We start from the raw sequence: 24139 nt of genomic DNA on the forward strand, positions 1-24139 counted from the left end.
TATCTCAGGAAAAGCCGGGAAAAACTGAGGGAGAGTTTATCTGTTTGCTGAGTCCTGGCCTCTCTCTGCTGATGATGTTGAGTTTGCTGAGCAGATACTGAGGGAGATGGTGATTGTTGTGAGGGCTTCTTCCCCTGCCTGATGATCTCATTCCCCCTCTCTCTCTCTCTCTATTTTCCAGGCAACAGTTTGTTTGCTGGCACAGAGGATTGTTTCGTGTTTGCTTTCACGCTTGCTTGCGATACGCCCCAGCTCTGCTGCTCTGTGAGTGCAGTGAACCGTTTGGGTCAGCAGGTGCTAATGAGATGTATCACTGACCACACAAACTGCCAGCTCTTAACACACTACTGTGTGTGTACACGTGGACACTGACCTCAAATACACAATGAACCCATCACTCCCTCAAACCTGTATGTAGAACCTGAAGTTTTATGCAGATCTTCATCTCAGCCAAGAATTCAACAGCCAATTTCTGAAAAGGCATTTACATGTCATCATATCAAAGCTGTTTTTAGAATATTTCCCTCTTATTTTTTTGTGTGTTTTCTTGATAAATGTAGACTGACAAGATCCTAAATGCACTCCACAGGATCTGTTACTATACCTGGCTTGCCTCTTTCATATCCTAATTTGTAGCAGTCCAGACCTCCTGCCTCCCTTCACCCCCTCTGGCTTGAAAACTCCATCCAACCCCCTCCCCCAATACTTCTCAATCTTTCTTTCCTGCATTCTCTTATCCTCCAAATCGCCCAAAACCACTTCTCTGTCCTCCATTTCTTAAATTTCCTCTTCCACTCCTTCCTCCCCCCCCCCCCCCTCCACTCCAGATGGGCTCCTCTTTTTCTTCTACAGTAATCTTTCTGCGATGTATGGGGGGCTTTGGGTTGACCACATGCCTTTGGATGTTGGGAATGGCATCCATGTTGAGTGGGGTTTTTTTTTTCTATGAAGGGGTGAACTAGAGGTTGCTGCTTCCGGTGTCTCTGTAGACACCTGCTCAGCAAACATAAACATAGCAGAAAAGGAGAAAAGATGAAGCCCTAGGGTCATTTTTTAGCTTGTTCATTGTAGACTTGTGCATGAAAATTTTAAATGTGCAACTTTTGTCAGATTTGAAAAAAACATTCCTACTGCCAGCCTCAACAGACTGGGGAACAGAGAATATATAACGAGAACATAGTTTATAAAATAGAATCTAGAATGAAAAGTGGCTTATTTAAAGAAAAGGCCGACTGCTGAGCATAAATAATGTAACACTGATCCTGTGTAACGCTAGTAAATAGTGTAACACTAGAGTTTGTTCGCATGAACTATAAACTTGATATTTCTCATTAAATTTAAGTTTCCGATGTGCGTAAACCCAGATCAACAGGACAACTTCTGCAAATTCTTGGTAGACATTTAATCATGTATCTAAAATGTAGAACTACAGAACAACTTGACATTCGTTATGCATCACATCACTTTGGTGAACACGCTTTGAACTTATATAATCTACATTAAGGGACAGAATATCATGTTAATAGTAATGAAGTTACCATTTATTCAAACCCCTGAAAGAAAGCAACATACTAAGTACATTTTTACCAAATAATTCACATTTAACGACACCTTTTTTAAATTTTACAATTGCTAACTTTCTTACCATCCGCCCAAAGAGGAGTCACTTTCAGAGAAAGCTTCATCAATTTTGAAGACCCAGCAATCAGAAACTGTAAGAGACAGATCAAAAGTAACCAGGAGAGAGTCGGCTGATTGAATTGAAAATACATTAAACTTTTTATCAACTTTTAATGTCATTCAGTAAAAGGCAGCAGTTGTCATTAAATTTTATCAATGCTTAAATCTTATTCTACGTTATGTAACATAGACATCTTCACATTGTTGTGTGAATGCGAAAGAGGTTTTAATGGACAGCTCCGTGAGAATTGGATTTTTTTTTAAAACACAGCAGAGAATCCTCTTGCTACTTTCTGAAGAATGGGCTTCCTGACTGCATTGACATTGAGAAAAAAAAGATGAAGACAGGCTTTGAATGGACAGGCCCAAGACAATGAAGCCCAAATACCATCACAGAAACTAAATCATCATCTATTCATCGGGCTTGTATCCGGCTGCCAAGCTTGAATAAAGTTGAAAGAGGAACGTTAGAGGAGGAAAAGATTTCTCTCCCGCTTCTATAAATCCAGCAGATATTTTAAAAGTCGTCTCCCAGTAGATTTGGTGCATTTGCCTTAAATTTCCCTCACTGCTTGGCTTGGCTTTATACCCTGGGGAGCGAGGTCATAAATCAGCTCACAAGGCTTCAGCCATGTTAACAGTAGCAAAGAAAACCATAAAACAAAGAAGCAAAACACTATAAAGCACTTTTTCCTTTGTCTGTGCCTCGTTTAATGAAAATGTAAAGATTGAAATCCAGGGCTTAACATCAGACTTGAAACCTTACACAGTGTCAATTTCACAGGGATTAGGGTAATTTCTGGCACACTTACTGTACGATACTCTCTTCTTAGCGTCAGCCATGTTTGAGATCGCATGTTGGACAACTTGACAAATGCAGTGAAAAGCTATAGCACCAAAGAGTTTGGCAATGATCGCGCTGGCTCGCACACTCACTTGGTAGGCAAGTGCTAAAGATGAAATTTCGACTCTCTTATTTCTTTCTGGCACACTATCTCTGACAGCATTCCGACGTTCAGTATCTCTTCCTGCTGTAACAGATCCTCTCTCAGATAGGGATGTGGACATCTTTTCATCTTCCCGGGGTCCATCTGGGAGAGTTTAGGTCCATGTGGAAACCATCCAAACGGGAACGGCGACTGATCAGACAAAGATGTGCCCCTCTGGAGGTGTAGCACATGTTTGGATCCCTGTACCCTATTTGCTTTGTCTCACCATCTTTTACATTCCTGTGCCCTCTATCTCTTGCGGAGTGCTTTTACTTTAACCCTTTTTTATCCTTTTCCTTTCCTTGTCCCTTTTCCTTCCCTCCCTATCTCCCCTTTGTCTGGTAAAGTGATTGGAGAGGGATCAGCATGGTGGAAATGAAAGTGGCCATGACGAAAGGCTGAGGGATCTGCTGTAACATTACATTGGATCCCCTTGTGTTTTTTCCTGCCCCGTTTTCCTCTGTGCCTGCCTGTTTCCCTCCACACAGCCACTATCATATTACTCTTTCCCAGTCACCTCCGCAACAGCCGCTGATGTAATCCAAGTTTATAGTCCTGTCCCGACCAAGACCGATGTTCTCCAAGACCATCCCTCACTCCTACTGTTTCCTAAACCTCTATCAAATTAGACTTTCATTGGAAACTCAGTGAATTAGGCTACAATTTCCATTACGCCAATTTAAGATGAAAGGAAGACTTCGAACTATTCTGCTTTGAATTAGCTTGTTTGACATTTGTTAGAGAGAGAACATCGGTACACCGTATGTCCACTGGCTCTCATTAAACATGCATTAATAAGGTGTAGCCCAAACAGAGTGGCAGCGAAATCAGCAGGGAAGTTAAACACAAGCAAACACACCTGCCTGCACTTCAATGCTTCTTCCATACTGTAATATGTGCCCCTGAAAAATGGTCCAAGAGTAATCACAATTACATCTGTGGTTGAATTTATTTATACAAACACATGCCAATTTTTAACACATGTCCAAGAAGGTAAAGAGTAGAAAGAACACGCCCTGTTTCCAGGGACTGATCCAGACTGTTTGGACTGTGATGGACCAACTGGGGCGCTGACCTCTGCAGGGATGATGAAAGTATTTCACACAATTGTTTTGCATTTATTTACAGTTTCTATAGCCATCATATCTACTTTAACTCCCAATTTAGCTCAACATATTTTTTTAAACATAAGTCCCTCGTCTGACAAGGCAAATAGAAAATCTATTTAAGATTTTGGGGTGGCCCTCAGATTTTAAGGGAGGCTCAGGCCACTCCTCCCCATCCCCTGGATCCACCCCTGCCTATTTCAATTGCAGCTTAACACACAGAATTGACCTTAAAAAAGAATTTTGACTATTTGTTTTTAAAATGTCTTGTTTAGAGCTTGAACTCAGTAAATACTCACAACACTTGTTAAAAAATACTCTAAAAAGTGTCAGTTCAACTCAGGTCTCTTTTCCTCTGTGACTCAGCAGGTTCGCGTTTATAATCTAAATGTTGCCTTAACTACATTGTTCTCTTAATCGGCTCTCCTGCCTCTCCTAACAGGAGTTAGCAAGTTATAACGGCCAAATTACGCTGGTTAAAATGAACGACATATCTGAAAAATGTTGGGAAATAATCAGGAGAGTGATTGATGGATGTTTTCTCTGTGAAAAACTGAAGTTAGTGAGGTAGACTTCCCCTGACATTTGAGTGGAGGCAGAAATAATCAATCTCAGGCAATCAGATTACAAACACTTTGCAGAACAATGAGAAACTATGTTGCAGTTTAAATTTAACACTGAATTACATAAACATTGTAAATTAGCACCTCTCCACCATTTAGTTTAATCAAAGATCTTAAATGTATCATCCTGTTTTACGTCTAACACACAATTATTGTTGATTTGTTTTCCTTGTCATAATGTAGCTGTGAAAGTTTTCTAACATTAAACGGTGGAAAGTCCAGATGAGCGGAGGTCAGCAGGAGCTGTTTGATATTTGTGATTTTCATTATCTCTGACATGAATCAAAGCCAGACCCACAGTCATTGTCAAAGGGTTCATCTCTGGCCTCCACCCCAGGAACTCATTCCCTCTGGCCCGGTCCTGTTTGCACAGAGCCGCTCTGGAATAACACTGTATCAGTCTCCACTGTTTGTCGATAGTATATCTTTGTTTTGGGAAGATAAGCGAGAGACCTGGGAGCGTCGTGTAATCTCCTCATGAGATCTCAGGCTAATAAAGAAGTGAAAAGATCGGCTGCAGATGTTCCAAAATGCTCAGAAGAGGGTAAGCGGCAGGTCAAATGGCACTCCACGGGAAAGCAAGCTGTGTTTATGGATGTAATTTCTCTGATGGTGTGAGTTAGCTGGCTGACAGGCTCCTCTTACAGTACTCCTTCCTGAGCAGGATCATGAGCTCAGGGAGGAGCGCCAAATGAGCCCTTATCATTGCATGTCACATCAAATTAGGAGTGTTTGCGGTGACTCTGCTGCCCTGACTGGTGCATTTATTGAATCTGCTTCTAACCCGGTTCCATTCACTAACACGCTCTGCAGATTAACACACAAACAAACACACATGTAAAAACAGATGACCATGAAGATTTGGGTTTCTCGATCAGGAAGAAAAACAAGTTGCCTCACTCACATCCCCCCCCCCCCATCTCAGTCTCAGTCATATTCAAGGGTCCCGTGATTGGTCCGAGTCCCACACAGCTTCTTTGTCATTGTAGATCCGTGGAGGGGTCAGGTCTGGAGGAGGTCCAGGGGGAGGGCTGTCGGGGGGGGCTCCAGGGGCCAGGAATGTTAATTGGGAAGATTGTTTTAATAAGGCCCTCATCTCTGCAGATGCTGGGAGAGGAGGCCACACAGACGGGAGGGCAGCTCACAGTGAGATATTGTCAGCCAACATAACTGACACAATGTGAACTGAGCTGCATAAAACACGCAGGGGGATTAAGGCACAAGTGGATAAAGATATTCCACGGCTCTTTCCGTGTTTACGCCTGCTTTTCTGGAGGTAAAGGGATTTACTGTAATGAGCATTCTATGGTGACGAATGCGCAATCTGCATTTTACACCAGTTGTCTGTTGTGTAAAATCCCATTACAGTGTGAAGACTTAGAGAGACGAGTGCAGTCTGGTGAAGCTCAATGCAGACAGAGGAGACAGGAGAACAGCAGTGAGGAAAAAGTGAAATATTATGGTGTGAAGGAAGAGGAAATTTTCTGTTTGTAATTATAAACAAAGAAGACAAATGTAAGCTACCTAAACAAGGCATGAAGATGAATCCATTGGGTTTGTTTTTTTGAGATTTCTTCCCCTATCCAGCCACAAAGATACTAGATTTTGTTTGTGGAGCTCACAGCACTGAAGTATTCCTCTCCAGAATCAATGCCCTCATTACTGTGGATCCTCCAGAAAAGGCACCGTCTGCGGTTTTCACTGGAACTATTTCTTCTGCAGAAGAAGTGTTTGCAGTGGAAACGTTTACAGCAGATCCTTCGAGGGATATACTTATTAGGAACACGCTTACTGTGAGGCATGTCAGTCGTCAGTTTACAACTCAAGACACATCGTAAAGAAGAGAAAGTTGTAGCCAACAGTCAGATATTAGAAGACAAAGGCTGAAACATTTATGTTGCTGCTCATATGAGCACTCTTGAGTTAAGAATTAATGAAAAAAGTTCAGCAGAATGTGGAGGTTTGATATATTTTAGCTGCAAATAACTCCTACTTTTAGGACATGCTCGAACACCAAAACAACAGATTTTTTTATGCCCATGTTTTATACATGTTTATACAGAATGCATATCTTTCCCTCAGTTCACAGAGGGCAGGTCAGAGCCTCATTACCTCCTGCGTGTTGTGTGAGAGAGAGAGACATTGAATGAGAGAGCAGAATGTACAGGTGTACATGTGAGTGTGTGCTATAATGTTACATCTGCTCTTTTGTGTGTCCATGCACAGAGCTCCAGGCTCTACACAACACAGCGAGTGGTGACAGCTAACTTACTGAGGTTTCTCAATATCCTCCTCCATGGTCCTCGGGGAGTACACAGCAGAGCTCCACCTAGAAATGAGGACACATGATAGACATGCTTCTCTCTGTGCTGCTTCAGCTACGTCGTTAGCTTTTGTTGCAACTGCGCTGCGAATCAAGGCAACGTGTACTTGTAAAATACTTTGATTTACCTGTCTCTCCCACCTTTTTCTCCCTCATTATTATTTTACTGCATTGTGAAACGTCGCTGTTTTTGGGAATGGAAACAGAATGAATTCCATTGGCATCAGCTCTATGCTGTGTAAACGGAATATTTGATTTAACTTGGCCTGCTCTAATGAGAAAACTATATACGTCTTAGTGTGTTTAATAACCCAGATTCTTGATGCTGTTTTTCCACAACAGGTATGATAGTCTTCAGAAGGAAGGCTGCCTTAAAATAACTTGCACATGCAGCCAGCAAACACTGGCTGATCTTTTAAGCAGCTAACAAATCCAAAAATGGCTTGTGCCTATGTTTTTAAATCATTAAATCTAGATGTGATAATTCCATACAGATGTTTACAACATAGTTTGCATCTATCAGGATTTATGGGATTTGTATCCCCTCTCTAACATTTTTTGGACTACCTCTCGCCTGTTCTTTTTTCTCCAACATTCCTGCCTGCACTTGAAGCTCTTTATTTTAGTCCACCTCTGCTCACCCAGCTCTCCAATCACACAGGCACTGTTTATTGAACTATGAGGTGCCAAGTCACTCACTCACTCAGTCACTCACATAAACCTGCCTCCCTTGCTTGCCCTCTGTGCCTTTTCGCCGTGTTCGCTGAACGCCATCTCTCTCTTTTCGCTCTCTGAGCCTGACGAGAAGACTTACGACCATTTAAACAAACACAGGCACTCAATGGCCTCTCTGTCTGTGCGGCTGTGGGCTAACGTTCCCTTTATGTGGTGCGCGCGTGCATGTGTGTGTGCGCACGCTTGCCTGTGTGTGTGCAGATGTTTGTGTTTCTTTATGTACAGACATAATTGCAGTTGGATACTGAAACCCATGAGGTGTGCATGTGTTTTAGAAGTGTGAGGATGAAGCGCTGAGGTTGAACCCTCTACCCTCGGCTATCTGCAGCCTCAGCGGGCCACAGCGAGTGCAGACATGCCCTCTGCTGTGCCACTGAAAGGTCCACAAAGCCATCTGGCTCGGATGCTTGTGCCAGGTTATAGACTGTAATCACCTGGCACAGCACAGAGTAAATGCCTTTACCCCTGCTTCAATCCGCACATCAAGAGCAAAAGCTGGATTTTTTCCCCCTATACGTAGTGCGGTTTACATTTGAATCTGTATATCCCTACAGCTGTTGAGATGTCGTCCAATGATTTTAGATCAAATTGAACCCAGTTTATTTATTTATTTCTTCCATAGAGTGAAGTATTGAGGTATGTCAGGCTAAATTCTATTTATTTGCTAACGGACTCACATGGTTTCATTTACTCGAGCTAACAGGGGCATCCTGTCTCGGCTCTGTGACATGATGACATCACATGCGAGTCTGTTAGGATGACCTCACGGGCATGTTGGCGTGCAGGTGCAAACCCAAAAAGGCCCGGTCCAGGTTAAAGTGCGTCTGTTCTTGTCGACATATTTACGGGTGTCCACAAGGTGTCTTGCGGGACAATCAGGCTCTTAGACTGTCAGGTGTTTTTTAACCAATGTGACTCTGCAGATGTGACCTCGCATTCAATGTCACGGTTGTCTCAGGAGCCTCTATTGGTTTTTCAACATGATTTATCAAAAATGCTTCGAGTAATAAATGTGAAATCTATCATTTAAAAAAATCAGGAAGAAAAAGACAGGGGTGACTTTGTTGTGATGTTTTCTTTTATTTACAGCTTTCTTTCATGTTCGGTTTATATAAATCATCTATCCATAAAGTATTATGGGCTTGTTCAATGCCGCTCTCGTGCTGCAGGATAGAATCAAGTTTCTGCTCGGTGGACAAGAGGGCATGAGCTCAGAGCAAAAGAACGAGAGCCAGATTGAGAAAGAGAGGGGAGCCTGCCGTGTCCAATCTCATCTCCCTGTTGGAGGGGTCAGAAGGGAACAAGGGAACGAGTAGGAGGAGGGAGGCAGTGATTCTCTAGAGTACAGTCGGAGTCCTGTTATAGCTTCACACCCACCAGCAAAACTACAGATTTATGCAGTGCAAACACACACACTCCAACACACTTTTCTGTACGCATGCCGCTGGCAGATTATCCACCTGCAGCAGCCTTTTGCAGCAGAGTGGCATGGGTTAGCAAGCCATCGCTACGAGCCGGTCTTTGATGTAAGCTGCTCAGTGTGTGTTTGAGCATGGAGAGCGAGGGGAGATAAGGGGGTCAAATGCTGAGAGGGGAGAGAGAAATTCCGAGACAAAGTGGTAGAAACACGGCTGGAGAGGATGGGAGGTGTTTGTCCCAGAGGACAGAGCTGGAGGCGAGGTGAAGAACAACAATATGGAAGACTTCAGCACATAGCTACAGTGCAAATAAGGCAGATTATTTGCCTATGGCATAAACAACACAGATGTACTGTAGGGGCAGAGGAATTATGTTGTACAGAAAGTAGAAAGTAGAGATGGACTACAGTGGAGCTTATGCAAGCCCTATTTTATTTCTTTTTGTAACAGAAGGGGGCTGTTTTGATATCTCTCTCTGTGAAATATCATTGGGCTGATTTTCTATTATTTGACTCATATTTGTCTGATATTCAGACATTGAAATGCACATCTATATCGAAAGGGAAAGCCTTGACATTCAGCATGTGGGAGAGAAAGATCAGTTCTCCTGCAGGTTGCCACCATATACAAAACAAACATCTGGGGCCGCTCAGCCATTTGATATTTTCTCTGTGTTTTTTTGCAATGTTTATTCGCCCTTACCTTTTATGTCCTCGGGTAATATTTGACCATGTTTGACGCCTCATATCCAGCTATTGCATCATCTTGTGAAGCAAAAAAAAAAAGCACATTTGTCCGGTTTGAAAGAAGCAGAACTACATTCAGGAGCCAGGAAGTGAGACCACAAGGAAGGGATCTAGTTTACCCTCCTTTATATGGAGCAGATTATTTATTTTCCCTTACTTCTACTCTTCTGCTTCCTTTCTTGATTTTCCCTTCTGCTTGGCTTAAGAGGTTAGCAACGTCCACTCTGTTTCAAGGGGAAAAAACCCAGAGCCAATGGCGAGACCCCTGCTGTGCTCTGTGTCTCAGCAGGATTGACTCCCGGTGCCTTCTGATCAATCTTTAATTCCCTTGTGGGTCTGTTTTTGTATCCCTCCAAAGATTTGTGTGGAGGCTTGTTGTACTTGGTTTAATTTCCTCAGAACAAAGCTCATCTGATCTCCCCACCCAGACTTGCGTGTGGCATTAGGTCTCCGTTTTCATTAATGTTGGAGGGGCAGCAAGGGAATCTCATTTTAATTTGACATTTAAACATCTGTTTTCAATTTCCTGAGGAAGAGTGTGTGTTTATACGTGCGTGCGCATCCGTGTGTGTGTGTGTGCGGGTTGAGTGGGGATAGTTTGTTGGGGTGATGAACCTGGGAGTTTTCGGCACTGAGAGCCGCCATCTCAGCTGACCTTTACAAGATCGTTTGGATGTAAGAGATGATGGCAGTTAATTGCGTTAGCCTCGGCACTGCTCCAATTTGCTACTTTGGACCAGGGGAGTGATTTATCATAAGCAACATTAGAGTGTGGTTGAAGTGGGCTTCGCGGGGCCCTGCAGATGTTAGCTACTTCAAACTAAGCCTCTGCTTTGATAGAGTATGGTTGTTTTATGCACAGTCAGCTTTTTTTGTTTGACAGCGGGGCATTACAAAGAGATGAGGTAGGATGTGTTTTGTTGTATGAAAAAGAGGAAATGCAACGCAGAATAGATTCCCTTTACCTCCACAAAGCATTCTGATATCTGTCCAGGCCGGATATTTACTCTGTTTCATCCCATCATCAGCATATTTGAGCAAATCCAGGACGGACAAAGAGGCGTCTTCATGCTGAGACCTGTGACTTTGGCCCATTTCCACACATTAAGCCACACACTGAAATCTCTTTGCACACACACACGCACACGCGCACACGCACACACACACACACACACACACACACACACACACACTCACACACACATTGAGTTCGGCCTCCCTGTTAATAGTGCAGGAAATATTATCTGCTAGGGGACAGCTGCAGGCTCACTGGAGAGACAGAATGGTAGAGTAGGCTCATTATCCCAAACACAGACACAGACCACATCACACACACACACACACACACACACACACACACACACACACACTTTAAGGACAGTGTGAGAAGCTGTCTATCCCATTTTTTCACCCAGTTCTGGGACAACTTGGCAAGCAGGATGTGCGCAGGAAAAGGGGATGCTGGTTGTCTTATTGAAACCAGGGGGGCCAAAGGCAACCGATTCCACCACAGCTCCGGATCTGATGGAGCTTCTGGCGGAAGAGTTTGGGCTTTGTACCCAATCCAGATCTGGCTCTTTACGTCCGTCTGTCTGTCTGGCTGTCTGGTTGCCTCTGTCTCCCTCTCCCTCATTTTGCCTCCATCCCAGAGGATTTTGTTTTTCCACTGCGCAGATGTTAGGGGCTGTCTGCTGCGCTGCACTCAGCTGTGTTTATAACAAAGAGGTGTTGGTTTGGAGGAGGAGAGAGGAGCAGCGATGGGGGGGCCGAGCTCTCGGGGTGGAGGTCATTGGGCTGTTGGTGTAAACACTGGTTGATGCCAGCTCTCCCTCTGGCCTCCAACAAGTCGATACAGCATCCCTTTTTTCTCCTCTTTTCCACTCCATACACAGTTTTTTTTTTCCCCCAGAAGGACAGATGTATCTGCATGCAGGCTGTAAGAGTTACAGTGAGGCCGGCAGGGGATGTAGAGACCTGCTGAGAGGAGACGATGTGCACTTATAGTTGCAGTTAAAGTTACTGAGCTCACTCAACCAAGCATTTATTACAGACTCTGCAGGAAAACGCATGAATACGCTCTTTACTTTTAATTTCTTAAGTGTGCAAACTTTAAATCAACAGGGGAACGCTCAAGGGAAGCAGTATGTTCAAACCTTTAATAAAAAGGGAAAACAGGGATAACTGAAGAATAAAAAATGCACTTTTAGGAATTATTTGAGCCTATAGTCTAGCCAGTCATTCACCTTCATGTATTTACAGCTGACTTTTACAAGGCGCTTTAGACGGTGTTTCTTCAGTTGGAGCTGTTGCTTTAAAAGATCGGATGTTTAGTGTTTACATTTGCATTCCTGGATGACTGTATCTGCTTTTGACTAAACCAAATGAGCTCACTCATTCTGCAGCTGCACTGTTGAGTTTAAATTGGAACAGAGTGAGTGTAGAACATTGAGGAGGTCACACTTGTAAATGTTGTGCACGTTACTATGGAGTTATGCATCCTCTTCATGGGTGACAACAACAGATGAGTCACGGATTAATCGGATTAATCTTGTTCATGTGCATAAGAATGAAGGTTAGGTTATATAACTGCTGTATGTAGAGGTGTGTGTGTGTGTTTGTGTGTGTGTGACTGTGCAGCAAAAGGGGCAATTCTTTATGTGCCCATCCCAGCTCCAAGACCAGGTTCCTACTGCTGGATTGGATTCTCTCTCCACGTTACAAGAAGCAGAGAGCTGTATCTGGGCTTGGTGATGACCAATTAAGTGCTTAAAGGGTTTAGTCAGGAATTTGTTGGCTGTCAGTAGGTGAGGGGTCCTGTGGTGAGCCTGACTTTGATCTGGGACAGAGATGACTTTAGAGCGAGCTGAGGAGCGTGAGACAATAGATGGTAAAAGCTCAGAGATTCATCCCCAAAACACAGATACAAGCATACATTCACATTACTTTTCCCTGCATGTGCACAACTCACAAGCACACACTGCACTGACCTTGCATACTTTGTGTGTGGCCTGAAATTTACAGGCGGTATTTTCATGTGTTTTTTATATGTATATGCAGGGAAGCTGGGAAAATGATTACTGGCACAGCGTCTGCAGAAGGGAGCTTGTTGCTTTTTCATTACTTTCTCCCCTCTCAATAAACCTCCAGTTTATCTTTAACACCAGATATATGCAGTCCACAGATATGTGCTTCCTCTCCCCCTATATGCCATGATCTGCCTCATTTGAAGGTACCTGTTTGTGGTGATATTGATGTGATGTTCTGATACAGCTAGCAGGGAAAAGACTAATGAATTTACGTGGGGAAAGTTCTGTAATTCAGCTTCAAATGAAAACGGGGATTGCTCTGTCCATCTCCTTGAAGCCACTCATCTATTCAATACCAGATTGCAGTCTGAAATGAAAAGCTGTAGACCTCTTATGTCTGAATAATAAAAATCCATGGCTGTGTCATCTTTTTTTTACAACGTCTCTTCTCAGGAAATCAATGCAAATAAGAATCACATCCTACCAAAAGTCTTTAGCACGGCGGCAGTGGTAGATTGGATCTAATGTAGATTTTCATCTCTGATAGGAAGCACGCGTGTGTGAGTGCAGCGGATGTAAATATGAAGTGTCAGGTGGAGATGAAGAAGCGCTGATGGAGAGGAGATGATCAGTGTATGATGAAATGTGTGTGCATGCAGGTTTGTGGGGTCAACAAAGAGGAAGGTCATAGGTGTGAAAGCTGAGGGGCACAAATATGTGTTCACTGTGGATTTTGTAAAGCTTGTTGTCGGAAAGGTTTTACTGCACAAAGAATGCCATTAAAGAAGTTCCAGTATACAGAGTAGTATCCACATTTGTACCTTGGTTTAATTTAGTCAATGCTATAGTTGGTTGTTACAGTTTTCACGCTGGCTAGCTGCACTAAATCAATAAAGATGTGTGCCATACATTTTGTCATCTGTGCAGAACTAATTATGTGTTTCAGAACCCCTTGACTGCTGTTTTACAAGCTGCCCTCGGCTTCATAAATGTAGCAACAGCTTTGAGTTTTTTTGCTTCTTTTTTTTCTGTTGTTTCCCCAAGAATCAAACTGACATTTTTTCTTCCTCTTCCTGTTTTCCTGCAGTTCTACGTGACGACTTCAGACAAAACCCTGCAGATGTGATCGTGGCAGCAGGAGAGCCGGCGGTCCTCGAGTGTCAACCTCCACGTGGACACCCTGAACCCACCATATCCTGGAAAAAAGATGGAGTGAACATAGACGACCGAGATGAGAGAGTCACGGTAAGACCTTTCTTTTTCGTAAACTGCATCGACTTTTACATTGATGTTGCTGACATGTTGATAGCCATGATGCCTTTAGATGGATTTGTATATAAGGTTAACATGTTAAAATGTATAAGACAGAATGACCCAGGGATGCAGGTCACGTCATTACCAGTACTTCAGGGTTTGTTGAAAGATTGATTTGTTTGCCTCATTATTCACATATAGCAATTACCAGTGCCCAAAGCGGCCCGTATCGGTGGCTGCAACCTTTAATGACTGGGGTAGATAGAATCAGTCTTGCTCCATCAGTCAGCAGCATTGCATTGATTAGGAATAGCCTGCTGATGAAATCCACTAGGAGAAGCACAGATCTTGAGGGGAAAATGAGCTGACTAGAATCAAAGAGGAGAAAGTTGCACTCAGCAGCAGCAGCTCCTGCAGACTCTGAACAACTCTGTGTGTGCTTTGCAACCAAACAGGCGGTTACTTAGCTTTAATTAAAACAACAGCTTAGCCAGCACTGCAGTGTCAATCAGCTAAATAAACTAGCTTACCAAAGCCCTGTGTACAACAGTACAAGTTCAAACTGTTAAAACTAAACACAACTGGGTCCATTCTCGTTTTCCTATTGAAGGAAGGCAGTTTTAGCTGCGTGTAATTTTACTAATTGGATATGGCTTTAGGGAAGCGAAGATCTCTACTTAGCATTCAGCTAGCATGAGCAGCTAGTGAGGAGGGAGTAGTTTTCAGTGAGTCTGGATCCCATTTAAACAATATAACCAGTTGGGTTTACAGTTTCTGGCTGCATTTTGTGCATTTGTTGAGCAGACAAATAATTTGGTCCCCAAGTTTTGACTTTTCATTACAAACATTGGAAATCAAATGTTCCCCAGATAATAAATACAAGGACCTAATAGAAATGTTCCACTGTGTAAGCCTGGAGCGAAGCACTCGAGTCCAGACTTGGCTAGTTCTTGCTCGATACATTTTCATTATTCAGTGAGTAAAAACAGGGATTTATTCCTCTGGGCTGAGGATTGAAAATGACTAAACACAGATTTTCTCCATGAGGGCCAGTTGAGGCCGGGCATACTTGGACCTGACAGCAATTCAAACTCCTAAAGTGCACGCATTCTTATTCTCAGTCTGTTTGTAGGCCGCACAGGCAGAAGATTAAGAGTCCGTGTCTGGCTACTGAGCAGACTAATTGAAAGAAACAAGCTCATAATTAAGTTTAGATTATGATTAAGAAAATCAGGTCATATTTGTTCCTGTTAGTGGTTCAAGCACGGAACTTTGAATGCAAATAGAGAGCTCATGTGGCCTTTGATTTAAGCTTCTATCTTGTGTTTGTGTCTGTGCTGTATTTTCTATTTGCATATTTCACTTTCAGTTTGTTCCAACAGTATCACTGAAACTTTAATTTAAAACAAAACAAAAACATTTCCCGACATTTGTGTCAGATAGCTGATCTTAATTTTCTTTAAGACAAAATGGAAACACATGCGTTTATGGGTTTTATTAATTGAATCTATGCTGTTAAATGTTCAGTGTTAAATGTTTAGTGTTAAAGGTGGGGTACTTAAAGGACAAGAAGCCCTGTTTTAACTCAGTATTAAACATTGCTCTTGTGCATATGGCTTTTCTTTTAATTTTGTTTAATCTCCACTTAATACAAAATACACACACACAAAAATACACACACACGTACACACACTTTTTCTGTTGTTTATAAATCATCCCTCCTACCCCCCGCATGGTGGAAACCAGCACTTATCCTGGCTGCTGTATGTACAATTTTGTGCACTGAGGGGGAGAAATCCTTGGAGTAAACGATGTGAACACGGCTGCTGAGACACAGGCTGAATGACTCAGAGTTGTGTCCTTGTAGCCTGCAGCCATGTTGGGCCTTCTGTGGAGCTGAAAACAGGGTCTGGTAGATTTGACCGTGCGGCCTGAACCAGCTGGTGTTACTCACTGTAAACTTCCTGTCAAGCACAAAAGCGTACAGGCTGAGTGTTCCCAAATGAGCAGTTTAAAGTAGCACTAAGTATGTGTAATCAACTGTGCTGACAGATGCGAGTCTGGACGCTGTCCCGTGCACGCCCATGCTAACAGATAAAGTTGAATTAGAAATAGGCCAAATCATGGTGCGATATCCGGAGCGTGTTTATGCTTTAGTAAATTTGGTGGGAGCGAAAATAGGACTTTGCAGGGGGAAGCAGAGGGTGGAATCTTTATTATGTGATGAACAGCTGAGCTCGTCAAAGGGCCCCCTCATCCCGCCAGCATTGTTGTGCTTGCTTCAGTCCATTCCTCCCACCATGTGACATGCTGGAACGTGCAGTCTCCTTGGTGATCGCTGGTGATCAGAGGTCCCAAACCACCTGCAGCAGGGATTTTATTCACTCAGTTCGCCACATTGCTGGGATGGGTCTTCTCGGTTTTGGTGGCTGCAGCGTAAAGAAGAGGGAGGGGAACTTCAGAGAGAGGCAGACACATCAGAGGGAACCCTCCTGTTTTTCTATCTATTTTAGTCGGCTGTGTGTAAACACAAATGACATGCTGGGTACCATCTCGCATTTATTCATGACTTCATGTGGGGCGGCTGTGAAAAGTTTCCCACTGAGCAATAAAAAGTGAAGCTGGTCTATTACCCTTAAGCTGCAGCTGGCTGCATTCCAATCCACTTTGTCAAACTGGTCTTTCAGGAACAACAAGTAAAGGATAAATAAACAGAAACAGGAGAGATTCCAGTATTAAAGCCTTGACCATTGTCTGCTTTGAGCTGCAGTCTGTCGGCATCAGAAATGGCCAAAATGCAGCATTGTCCTTCTTTTGTGTGATAGTTGTGGCTAATTATCAGCCTGGAAAATGAACCGCTGTGTGAATACCAACAGAGTGCACACTGAATGGGGGCTTTTTTTTTTTCATTATCAGCAATGCCAAATGACATGAGACAAAAGGCAACAGGATAGAGCCATCTCCCTGTAATGCAGGGATAATGGTCAGACTGTCAGGGCTTTCAGCAGACTGTGTGCTCTGCTGTGTTGTGGGGAGAGGATATGCATGCAGAGGAAAAGAGGGCAAGCTGCTGCATTCATTTACTTTAGCCCACTCTCAGAGTCCCTGCTGCTCTGGCACTCCAAATATGCCTGTGGAGAATGGGAAACTGCCACAGACACACATACAGAGGTAAGAATATGGATAGAGTGGACGCTGCCTTAAGTGGATCCTCATGTCTAAGCCCTGTGGACCCAACATAACATCCCCCCTCTTTCTCGGCTGGATGGTCTGCCCTGACCTTGGGCCTTTGTGAGTGTCACAGTGTTTTAGCTGTTAAGCCTTTGCTCAAACAAACAGTAACATAATGATACTTCAAACCCCTCCAGCACCACAGGGTGCCCTAAATAAGCCAGGCTTCCACCGCCTCTTCAAGTGCCCCTTCCTCCTGAGTTACTATGAATATTAAACAGGGGCAGAGGGCTGAGGAATGCCTCAGAAGAAGGAGAATATGTCCGGTTAGAAAGTTATCCCACAAGAATCTCAACTCACTTTAAAAATCCATATACAAACGCTTTTTGGTCTGTTTGTCTTGTGAAAGTGATGAAAACTAGTGAAGATTAAATGAGACATATCATAGCTTGCAAGTGAACACACATGTACGAGGGCTTTAACATGTCAATCACAGGGAAAGCACATTTTTGCAATATTGTGTGTCAAGTTCTCTGTCAGTGCCTCCCTAATGAGGGTATCGATTACATGCTTGCAGGTGGTGGTCCTGCTCTCGCCGACTGATGTGTGTATTTTAAACCTTAAGCCCCATCAAAGCACAGAGATCATCGGTGCTCCGTGCTATTGTCTGTCTCTGCGCTGACTGGCATGCTAGCGAGCTGGGAGAAGGACTGAGGGGCCTGTGTCGGGGCTGGGGCTGTCTCTCTGACTGCCTGAGAACAAAGCATCTCCTCTGGCCTGTAATCAAAGCCCTGGGAAATAACAGACATGACATTCACCTGGACAAACACACATGCACGACTCGGTGTGTGTGTGCCTCACTTGCTCTCACTTGCAGTTGTATGCACACACAGACACAATTCCAAGAAAGCTATTCTTTCAAACATTCCCCCCCCCCCCCCCCCCGACAATAGACGAAACTGTCCTGAAGATCTGTGAGACGACTGGGAAAGAGCTTTCAGTCCCGGAGAGCCTCAGGTGTTACTTCAGGGAGCTGCAGTTGTGTTGGATTGGGAAAGTGTTCTTTGGCTTGGGCTTATCCTGAGGGGGACTGATAGTGATTTTAGACTTCAAGTGGAAGCTGAGAGGGAACCGCTAAAAGTGAAGATAAAATCCTGTTCTTCTGTCTGTTAAAGCTCAGTACAAACCCCCCAAAAAACACAATTGAACACCAAAACATTATGTGTTTTCCACTACTTTCCCTCACTGTGTTGAAATGCTGACTAAAACTCACAGGAATTTCCAAAAGCAATTAAGGAAATGTTTTGTAATCTTCAAGCTCGTTTCTGTTTTCTCTCCGTCAAACAAATATCCAAATATGTCTCTAATATTGCTGTTTTTCCTCTCCATGTTTAGCCTCTCACCTCCTCTTCCTCTTCTGTTCCTTCAGATACGTGGAGGAAAGCTCATGATCACAAATGCCAGGAAGAGTGACGCCGGGAAGTACGTTTGCGTCGGCACAAACATGGTCGGAGAACGAGAAAGTGAAATAGCAGAACTTACAGTGCTTGGTAAATGATCTCCCTTTTTCTCCTTTAAAGAATGAGAATTTGTTGTCTTTTTTTTTTACTGTCAGTGCACATTCACACACACGCACACACAACATGTTTTTTTTCTGTTTCTGCGCAGCGAGAAAAAGATGATAACTTTGATCGTCTATCTCCCGGGGAGCTAAATGGTGTCACTGACCTGTATCAGATAGAGTGTGAGATGACCTCCAATCTCACACTTAACTATGAATCCCACGCCAGCCCCCAGTGGCTTCTCTCCTATGACCAGCTGCACCCTATTTCACCACAAGTGACCTCTGACCCCAACACTCTGCTGTGTCCCAAACAGAGAGCATGTCCAGACTCCTGATTCTCTCACCAGCTTTGTACTTCCTCCACCTCTCCTCCTCAGAGAGCTCTTATAATCCTTCAGAAGGAGAAAAACAAACACATGTTCTTTAAGATAAATAATTCCACTACAATAATTCTGACAGGGCTTAAATCAGTTGGTGAATCTGAATTAATCGTAAACCTGGTCCATTTCTGGGACAAGTATGATGGAATGTGTTCGGAGCTACTGAAAGTTACGCTTTTTGTTACCAGAGTGAACCAGAGATGAAAAGAGAGTAAGGCTTTCTGTGTCTAGGTTTTTTTATTGTCCTGTCCTTAATTAGTTTAGTGTTCCGTCATGCGTAATTTAAACCACACGCTACAAAGCAGGACCTCTTTCCAGTTCTTAGTTTGACTTGTGAAGACTGTGTACTGTCTAGTCTGGATTGTATTTTTAACTTGTTTAATTGGATAACCATAAATTATCTGCAACCTCCTCACGTCATGTCTTTGGAGACAAAACCTAGTTATAACGTCACATTATTTCGTTATTTTATTCTAGAACACCTCATGTGACCCAAACTGAACGATTTAAACTAAACTTTTTCAAGATGTATTTTTCCGCTGGGTTTTATTCAATTTTCAATTTATATTCAATCGTAGCTCTAAAGCCTGACTGTAAAGCCTAAAGCCAAGATATATTGAGGGATTCAAAGCCACCGATTAAATGGCTTTAACTTAATTTGTGTGCTGTTTTTATCTGTGCAGAGCGTCCCAGCTTTGTGCGTCGCCCAGGCAGCCAGGTGGTATTAGTGGACCAAAGTGTGGAGTTCAGGTGCGAGGCCCGAGGTGACCCAGTTCCCACCGTTCGCTGGAGGAAAGATGATGGTGACCTACCTAAAGGAAGGTATGAGTCATAAACCTTCCTTCCTTTACCCTCTGCCTGCCTTTTGTTTGATCCACTGTCGCTTTTGTTTGCGGCATCTGCTGACGCATGTTGCATTCAGTGAGTTTTTGTGTTTGACAGCGTTAATACATGAATACATGCCTTAATCCAGATATGAGATCCGTGAAGACCACACCTTGAAGATCCGTCGTCTAACCTCGGCAGATGTGGGCTCCTACAGCTGTGTGGCAGAGAACATGGTCGGCAAGGCGGAGGCATCGGCCACGCTCACCGTCCACGGTAAGACAGAGTTCTTTTTTTTTTCTTTACAAAGTTAATTTGCAAAATTTTCCAATTACAGTCATTCTTAATTAATTTCCACTCTGGGTTTTCTGTGCAGCTTGATTCAAATGCAGTTTAGCCCAGCCATATTGCAATAATAGCCTCCAGCTTTAGTGCTACACGGTCATCACATTCAACTTTTCTCTCTCAATTAGCCGATTGATTTCTAATAAAAAGAAACGCAGGAATCCATAAGAGCTGTAGAGTTGTGCACAAGGGAGCTCAACAACAATCGATTTCATTTGCCCTATACAAGTGGCATTTCTCCGGAGGCCTGTCCTCCTTCATGTTTACAGATATACAGTAGTATTTGGGAACCTATGGAATATCTGTGTCTCCAGTGACCCTTTCCTTTGGACATCTTATTAACACAGTTGGAATATAAAGCAGCTGGTCACAGAGTGTGAACATTCAGAAAGGAACCATTGAAGGGGACTGGGGGTTGGGGATCACCCTCAAACCCTCCTGAGAATCAGACTAACACAGGAGCCATTTAACGCCAAACTAATGGGAGTGTTGGGAGTCGGGTGAAGAGGGAAGGGATGGAAGGAGGAGGAGGGTGGAGGATGGGAGACAGGGGTTGGTTGGTAGGACAGTGGGTATGTTGGTCTTGGTGGCGGCTCACCACTGATGCAGAACGGGTTGGGAATTGGGACTGGGGGCGATTATGGTGAAGAGGATATATGGGGAGAGAGGTTTCTGCGGTTAGGTCAGTCATATTAATGTCACTCCAAGCAGTCAGCACAGTGGAGATATAAAGAGACAAGGCAATCCTATTCCTCTGCCAACCCCCACCCGCAAACACAGATATTTCATCTTCACTTGGCTACCCTTTGCAATTATTTCTTGATTTTCTCCGCAACACAGAAATCTTTAGATTGGTTTTGAGGGCAAGATTAGGCTCATCTGCCAATACACCCATCAATACATCTGCTTCTCTTATTGCCTTTTTTCACTCTTTCCCTCTCCCTGATGAAGGCTTAGTTAATGAAAGGGAACAGCATTGATGCCCTGGTTCAATAAGGTGATCTTCTGGCTTAGAGACATATTTGAAATGCTAAAACTGTCCTTGTCCTCTCTGGAAATGTCTTAACCTCAGGCCAATTCCCTATTGAAGAAGCAAGGTACTGACCATATTCATACAGTATGCCTTTCAACCCCCCATGTTGTGAGTTAGATTGGCATGGACTTAGAAGTAATATCACTTGAATTGATCACGCTTCAGCAAAGAAGAACCTCTGCCAAAGATGTAGAGGGACACAGTTGATGCTTTCTTTAGAATTATTGACCGGAAGTTAACCGAAAAAACACAAACCATAGGAATTTGATCTCATGGGTATACTGTATATTTGACATTTGCCCCCAATCACTCAAAGTTCCTAGAACCATACTATTCAGATCCCCAAGCTCCATCCAGACCCAAACATGAGGAGGCCAGGCAGGCTGTGGGCACTGAGTAGTCCAGCTAATTAAAGACAAGCAGACCACAGTCCCACGCCCGGAAATGACATGCTTCTAATTACAGATGAGGGTATAGTAAAGGAAAGAAAAGCCGGGTAATTGTAGGTCTTAACTGGCCAAGGAAGCGAAACGATGTGTAGGTAGCAAGATGTCGCTCAATGTAGCAGTGAAGACAACAGTGATGTGGGGGGGCAGAAGTTTAGTCTGTGGGTTAAGTGGGCGCTGCTGTCGCCCTACATCAAGAGTTAAAGTATGGCAGGATTGCTAAACCGCTGCATAAGAATAACTGAGCAGCTGAATAAAATAACTTCAGTGGCATTGAGCGACTGGCAGAGAGAACCAAGCCACAAAATGGGTAATCTGATACTTAAGACCAAAGTGGAGTTAATGTAAATATTCTTTGAACTAAAGTTTTTTCTCTAAATCAGCTGGGAGGTATAAGTGGAATATAACGTCAGTGGAATTAAAACAGTTTTTAAAAAGTTTTTCTTATTGACCATATTGACACAGTATCAATTTTCCTCTGATGTAATCTCAGGGAAGGCAGCAGAAATGCTGTTACTCTTTTTGAAGTAATGGTTTGTATGACAAAGGAAGTCGGACCAATCACTTCAATTCATTTCTTCAATGAATGGGAAAAATCTTGAGGGATAAGAAGCTGTTTTTGTTAAAGAGCCATGAACTATGGTCAGGCAAAATGTTGTGTTAGCGTTGAATCACTTTCTAGGAATTATTATTGCTAGCTAGGGGCTGAAACTATTGTTAGCTAGCTAAGTAGATAGGAAGAGGTTGAAGGCAAACATTGGCTGTTGTTGAACAGTAGCTAATGAATTCCATGTTGTTTTATCAAGGAGAAGTCAAGTTAAGAGGATTTGAAACCATACTGTATGTGAATAAAAGTCTTGTAATATTGTGTCTTGTGTAGTAATACACAATATTAAGAAACTGTTCTTCAAAGTAAATCCCATTTCAAAGCTGGACAGTTCATGAGTAGACTCCATCTCTCTGTGGACAGAGGCACAATTCACACTTCCAATGGTCTGAATGTCAGTGAACAATGTGGACTTTGTGGAAGTCATGCCCTGGGCTGTTTTTCTTTCAATGTGCTGTGCTCTCGTTACTAACTTAATCTATGAATTATCGTTTTACACACGTGTTTGACGGTCCACTACACCTCCTCCGGACTTATAAATATGTCAAGTAAAATACTCCATTGATTGATGGAAGAAACGCATAATTGGCCAAGTCACAAGCCGTATTTATTATTTCATCGTAAAATCATTAATGTAAACCACATGAGAATGCAGTAAGTGAGATGAGCTCTATTATGTCAGTTGGGGTGTGCGTACATGTTGGAGTGTGTTTTTTAAGGATCTAACAAATCCCACAAAGGCATTTTTGATCTGGCTCTGCTGTGGTTAGATAATGTTTATACTGTATTTTGTTAATTAAACCTCAACAGTGGACTTCCTCTTCCACTATAGGAATGTAAATATTGTTTGAGACTGTTTTGGACAGAAGTCAAAAAATCAACGTGTTATTTCTTCTCAGCTGGTTGAGTTTGCCGTTAGCAGTGATTTATGTGTAGTAAAGCCTTGAATGGAATGGTAGTCCCTAGAGCAGCATTGCTAATAACCCATGTAAAGGGTCTGGATGGAGACTTGGAATCTGTGCCAAAAGAGAAGGAAAGAGAGGAACTCTCTTGTCAGCAGCCTGTGTGTGATGATAAATACCAAAACCTGGTCTGCTGCCACATCTAGAAATGTACTTTTTTGTTTGCTCTGTATCTCTATCTCTGTATTGAAACTTTCTTTGAATTATCTGTATTACTCACTGTCACACAAAGTTGTCCGACAGTTAAAATTCGAGGCTCAGAATATTTTAAGCATGCTACCGATCTCCCAATGGGAGTGACTATTAATCATGATAAATCCTCTGCATGCAGTCCTGCTCTTCTGTTGTTATGTTAGGCCCATAGAACAGCGGCAAAGCTACAATTCCCATCGATATCTCCACTGTGCTCTCAGATACACAGCCTGCCTCCTGTTGGGCTGGAGGCCACAGTGCTCAGTGTGTTTTCTCAGCTACTCTGATCAGTTTATTGATAGCGACTCCCCTCTGTGCTGTGAGCTAGCAGAAAGACCACAACAAAGTACCGCGGCCAGTTATAAGGCTCACCTCTCCCTCCAGGTCTGCATCTGTGTGATCACAGCAGCATGGGAGAGGTTGGGTTACCACATTAAAGGCTTAGACACACATGAGTGCATGTGTGTAGATGTTTTGGGGGGTGGGTTGTCTATTTGTGGGTGTGTATAGCCTCATGATTGTGTGCATCTAGATGCTGTCACACACGGACGGCGGTGAGCGTCGTCTTCTGGGAGCTTTTGATGTTAGTCTTATCTGCATTTTAAAGGCCAGAAGGGGGAGGAGGGAGGGGCGGGTCATTACTCTGACTGACAGCGTTTATGTTTCCGTGGGAGCCGTTGAAGCAGACAGATTAGATAAGGTGAGTGATTGGCC

At 43.3% G+C, this 24139-nt stretch overlaps 1 protein-coding gene across 6 annotated transcripts in view; it reads left to right on the forward strand.

The window, feature by feature from the left end:
• robo1 (roundabout, axon guidance receptor, homolog 1 (Drosophila)) overlaps nt 1–24139 on the forward strand; it is a 226089-nt gene that overhangs the window by 170298 nt on the left and 31652 nt on the right. For all 6 annotated transcript variants that reach the window (XM_065960089.1, XM_065960085.1, XM_065960087.1 and 3 more), the window contains 4 exons: nt 13734–13891; nt 18501–18621; nt 19699–19837; nt 19989–20116. In XM_065960089.1, coding sequence (XP_065816161.1) covers nt 13734–13891; nt 18501–18621; nt 19699–19837; nt 19989–20116 — 546 coding nt within the window. The remainder of the gene's footprint in view (nt 1–13733; nt 13892–18500; nt 18622–19698; nt 19838–19988; nt 20117–24139) is intronic.

This window comes from Labrus bergylta, chromosome 11 (assembly GCF_963930695.1).
Source record: "Labrus bergylta chromosome 11, fLabBer1.1, whole genome shotgun sequence".
Classification (NCBI taxonomy): Eukaryota; Metazoa; Chordata; class Actinopteri; order Labriformes; family Labridae; genus Labrus; species Labrus bergylta.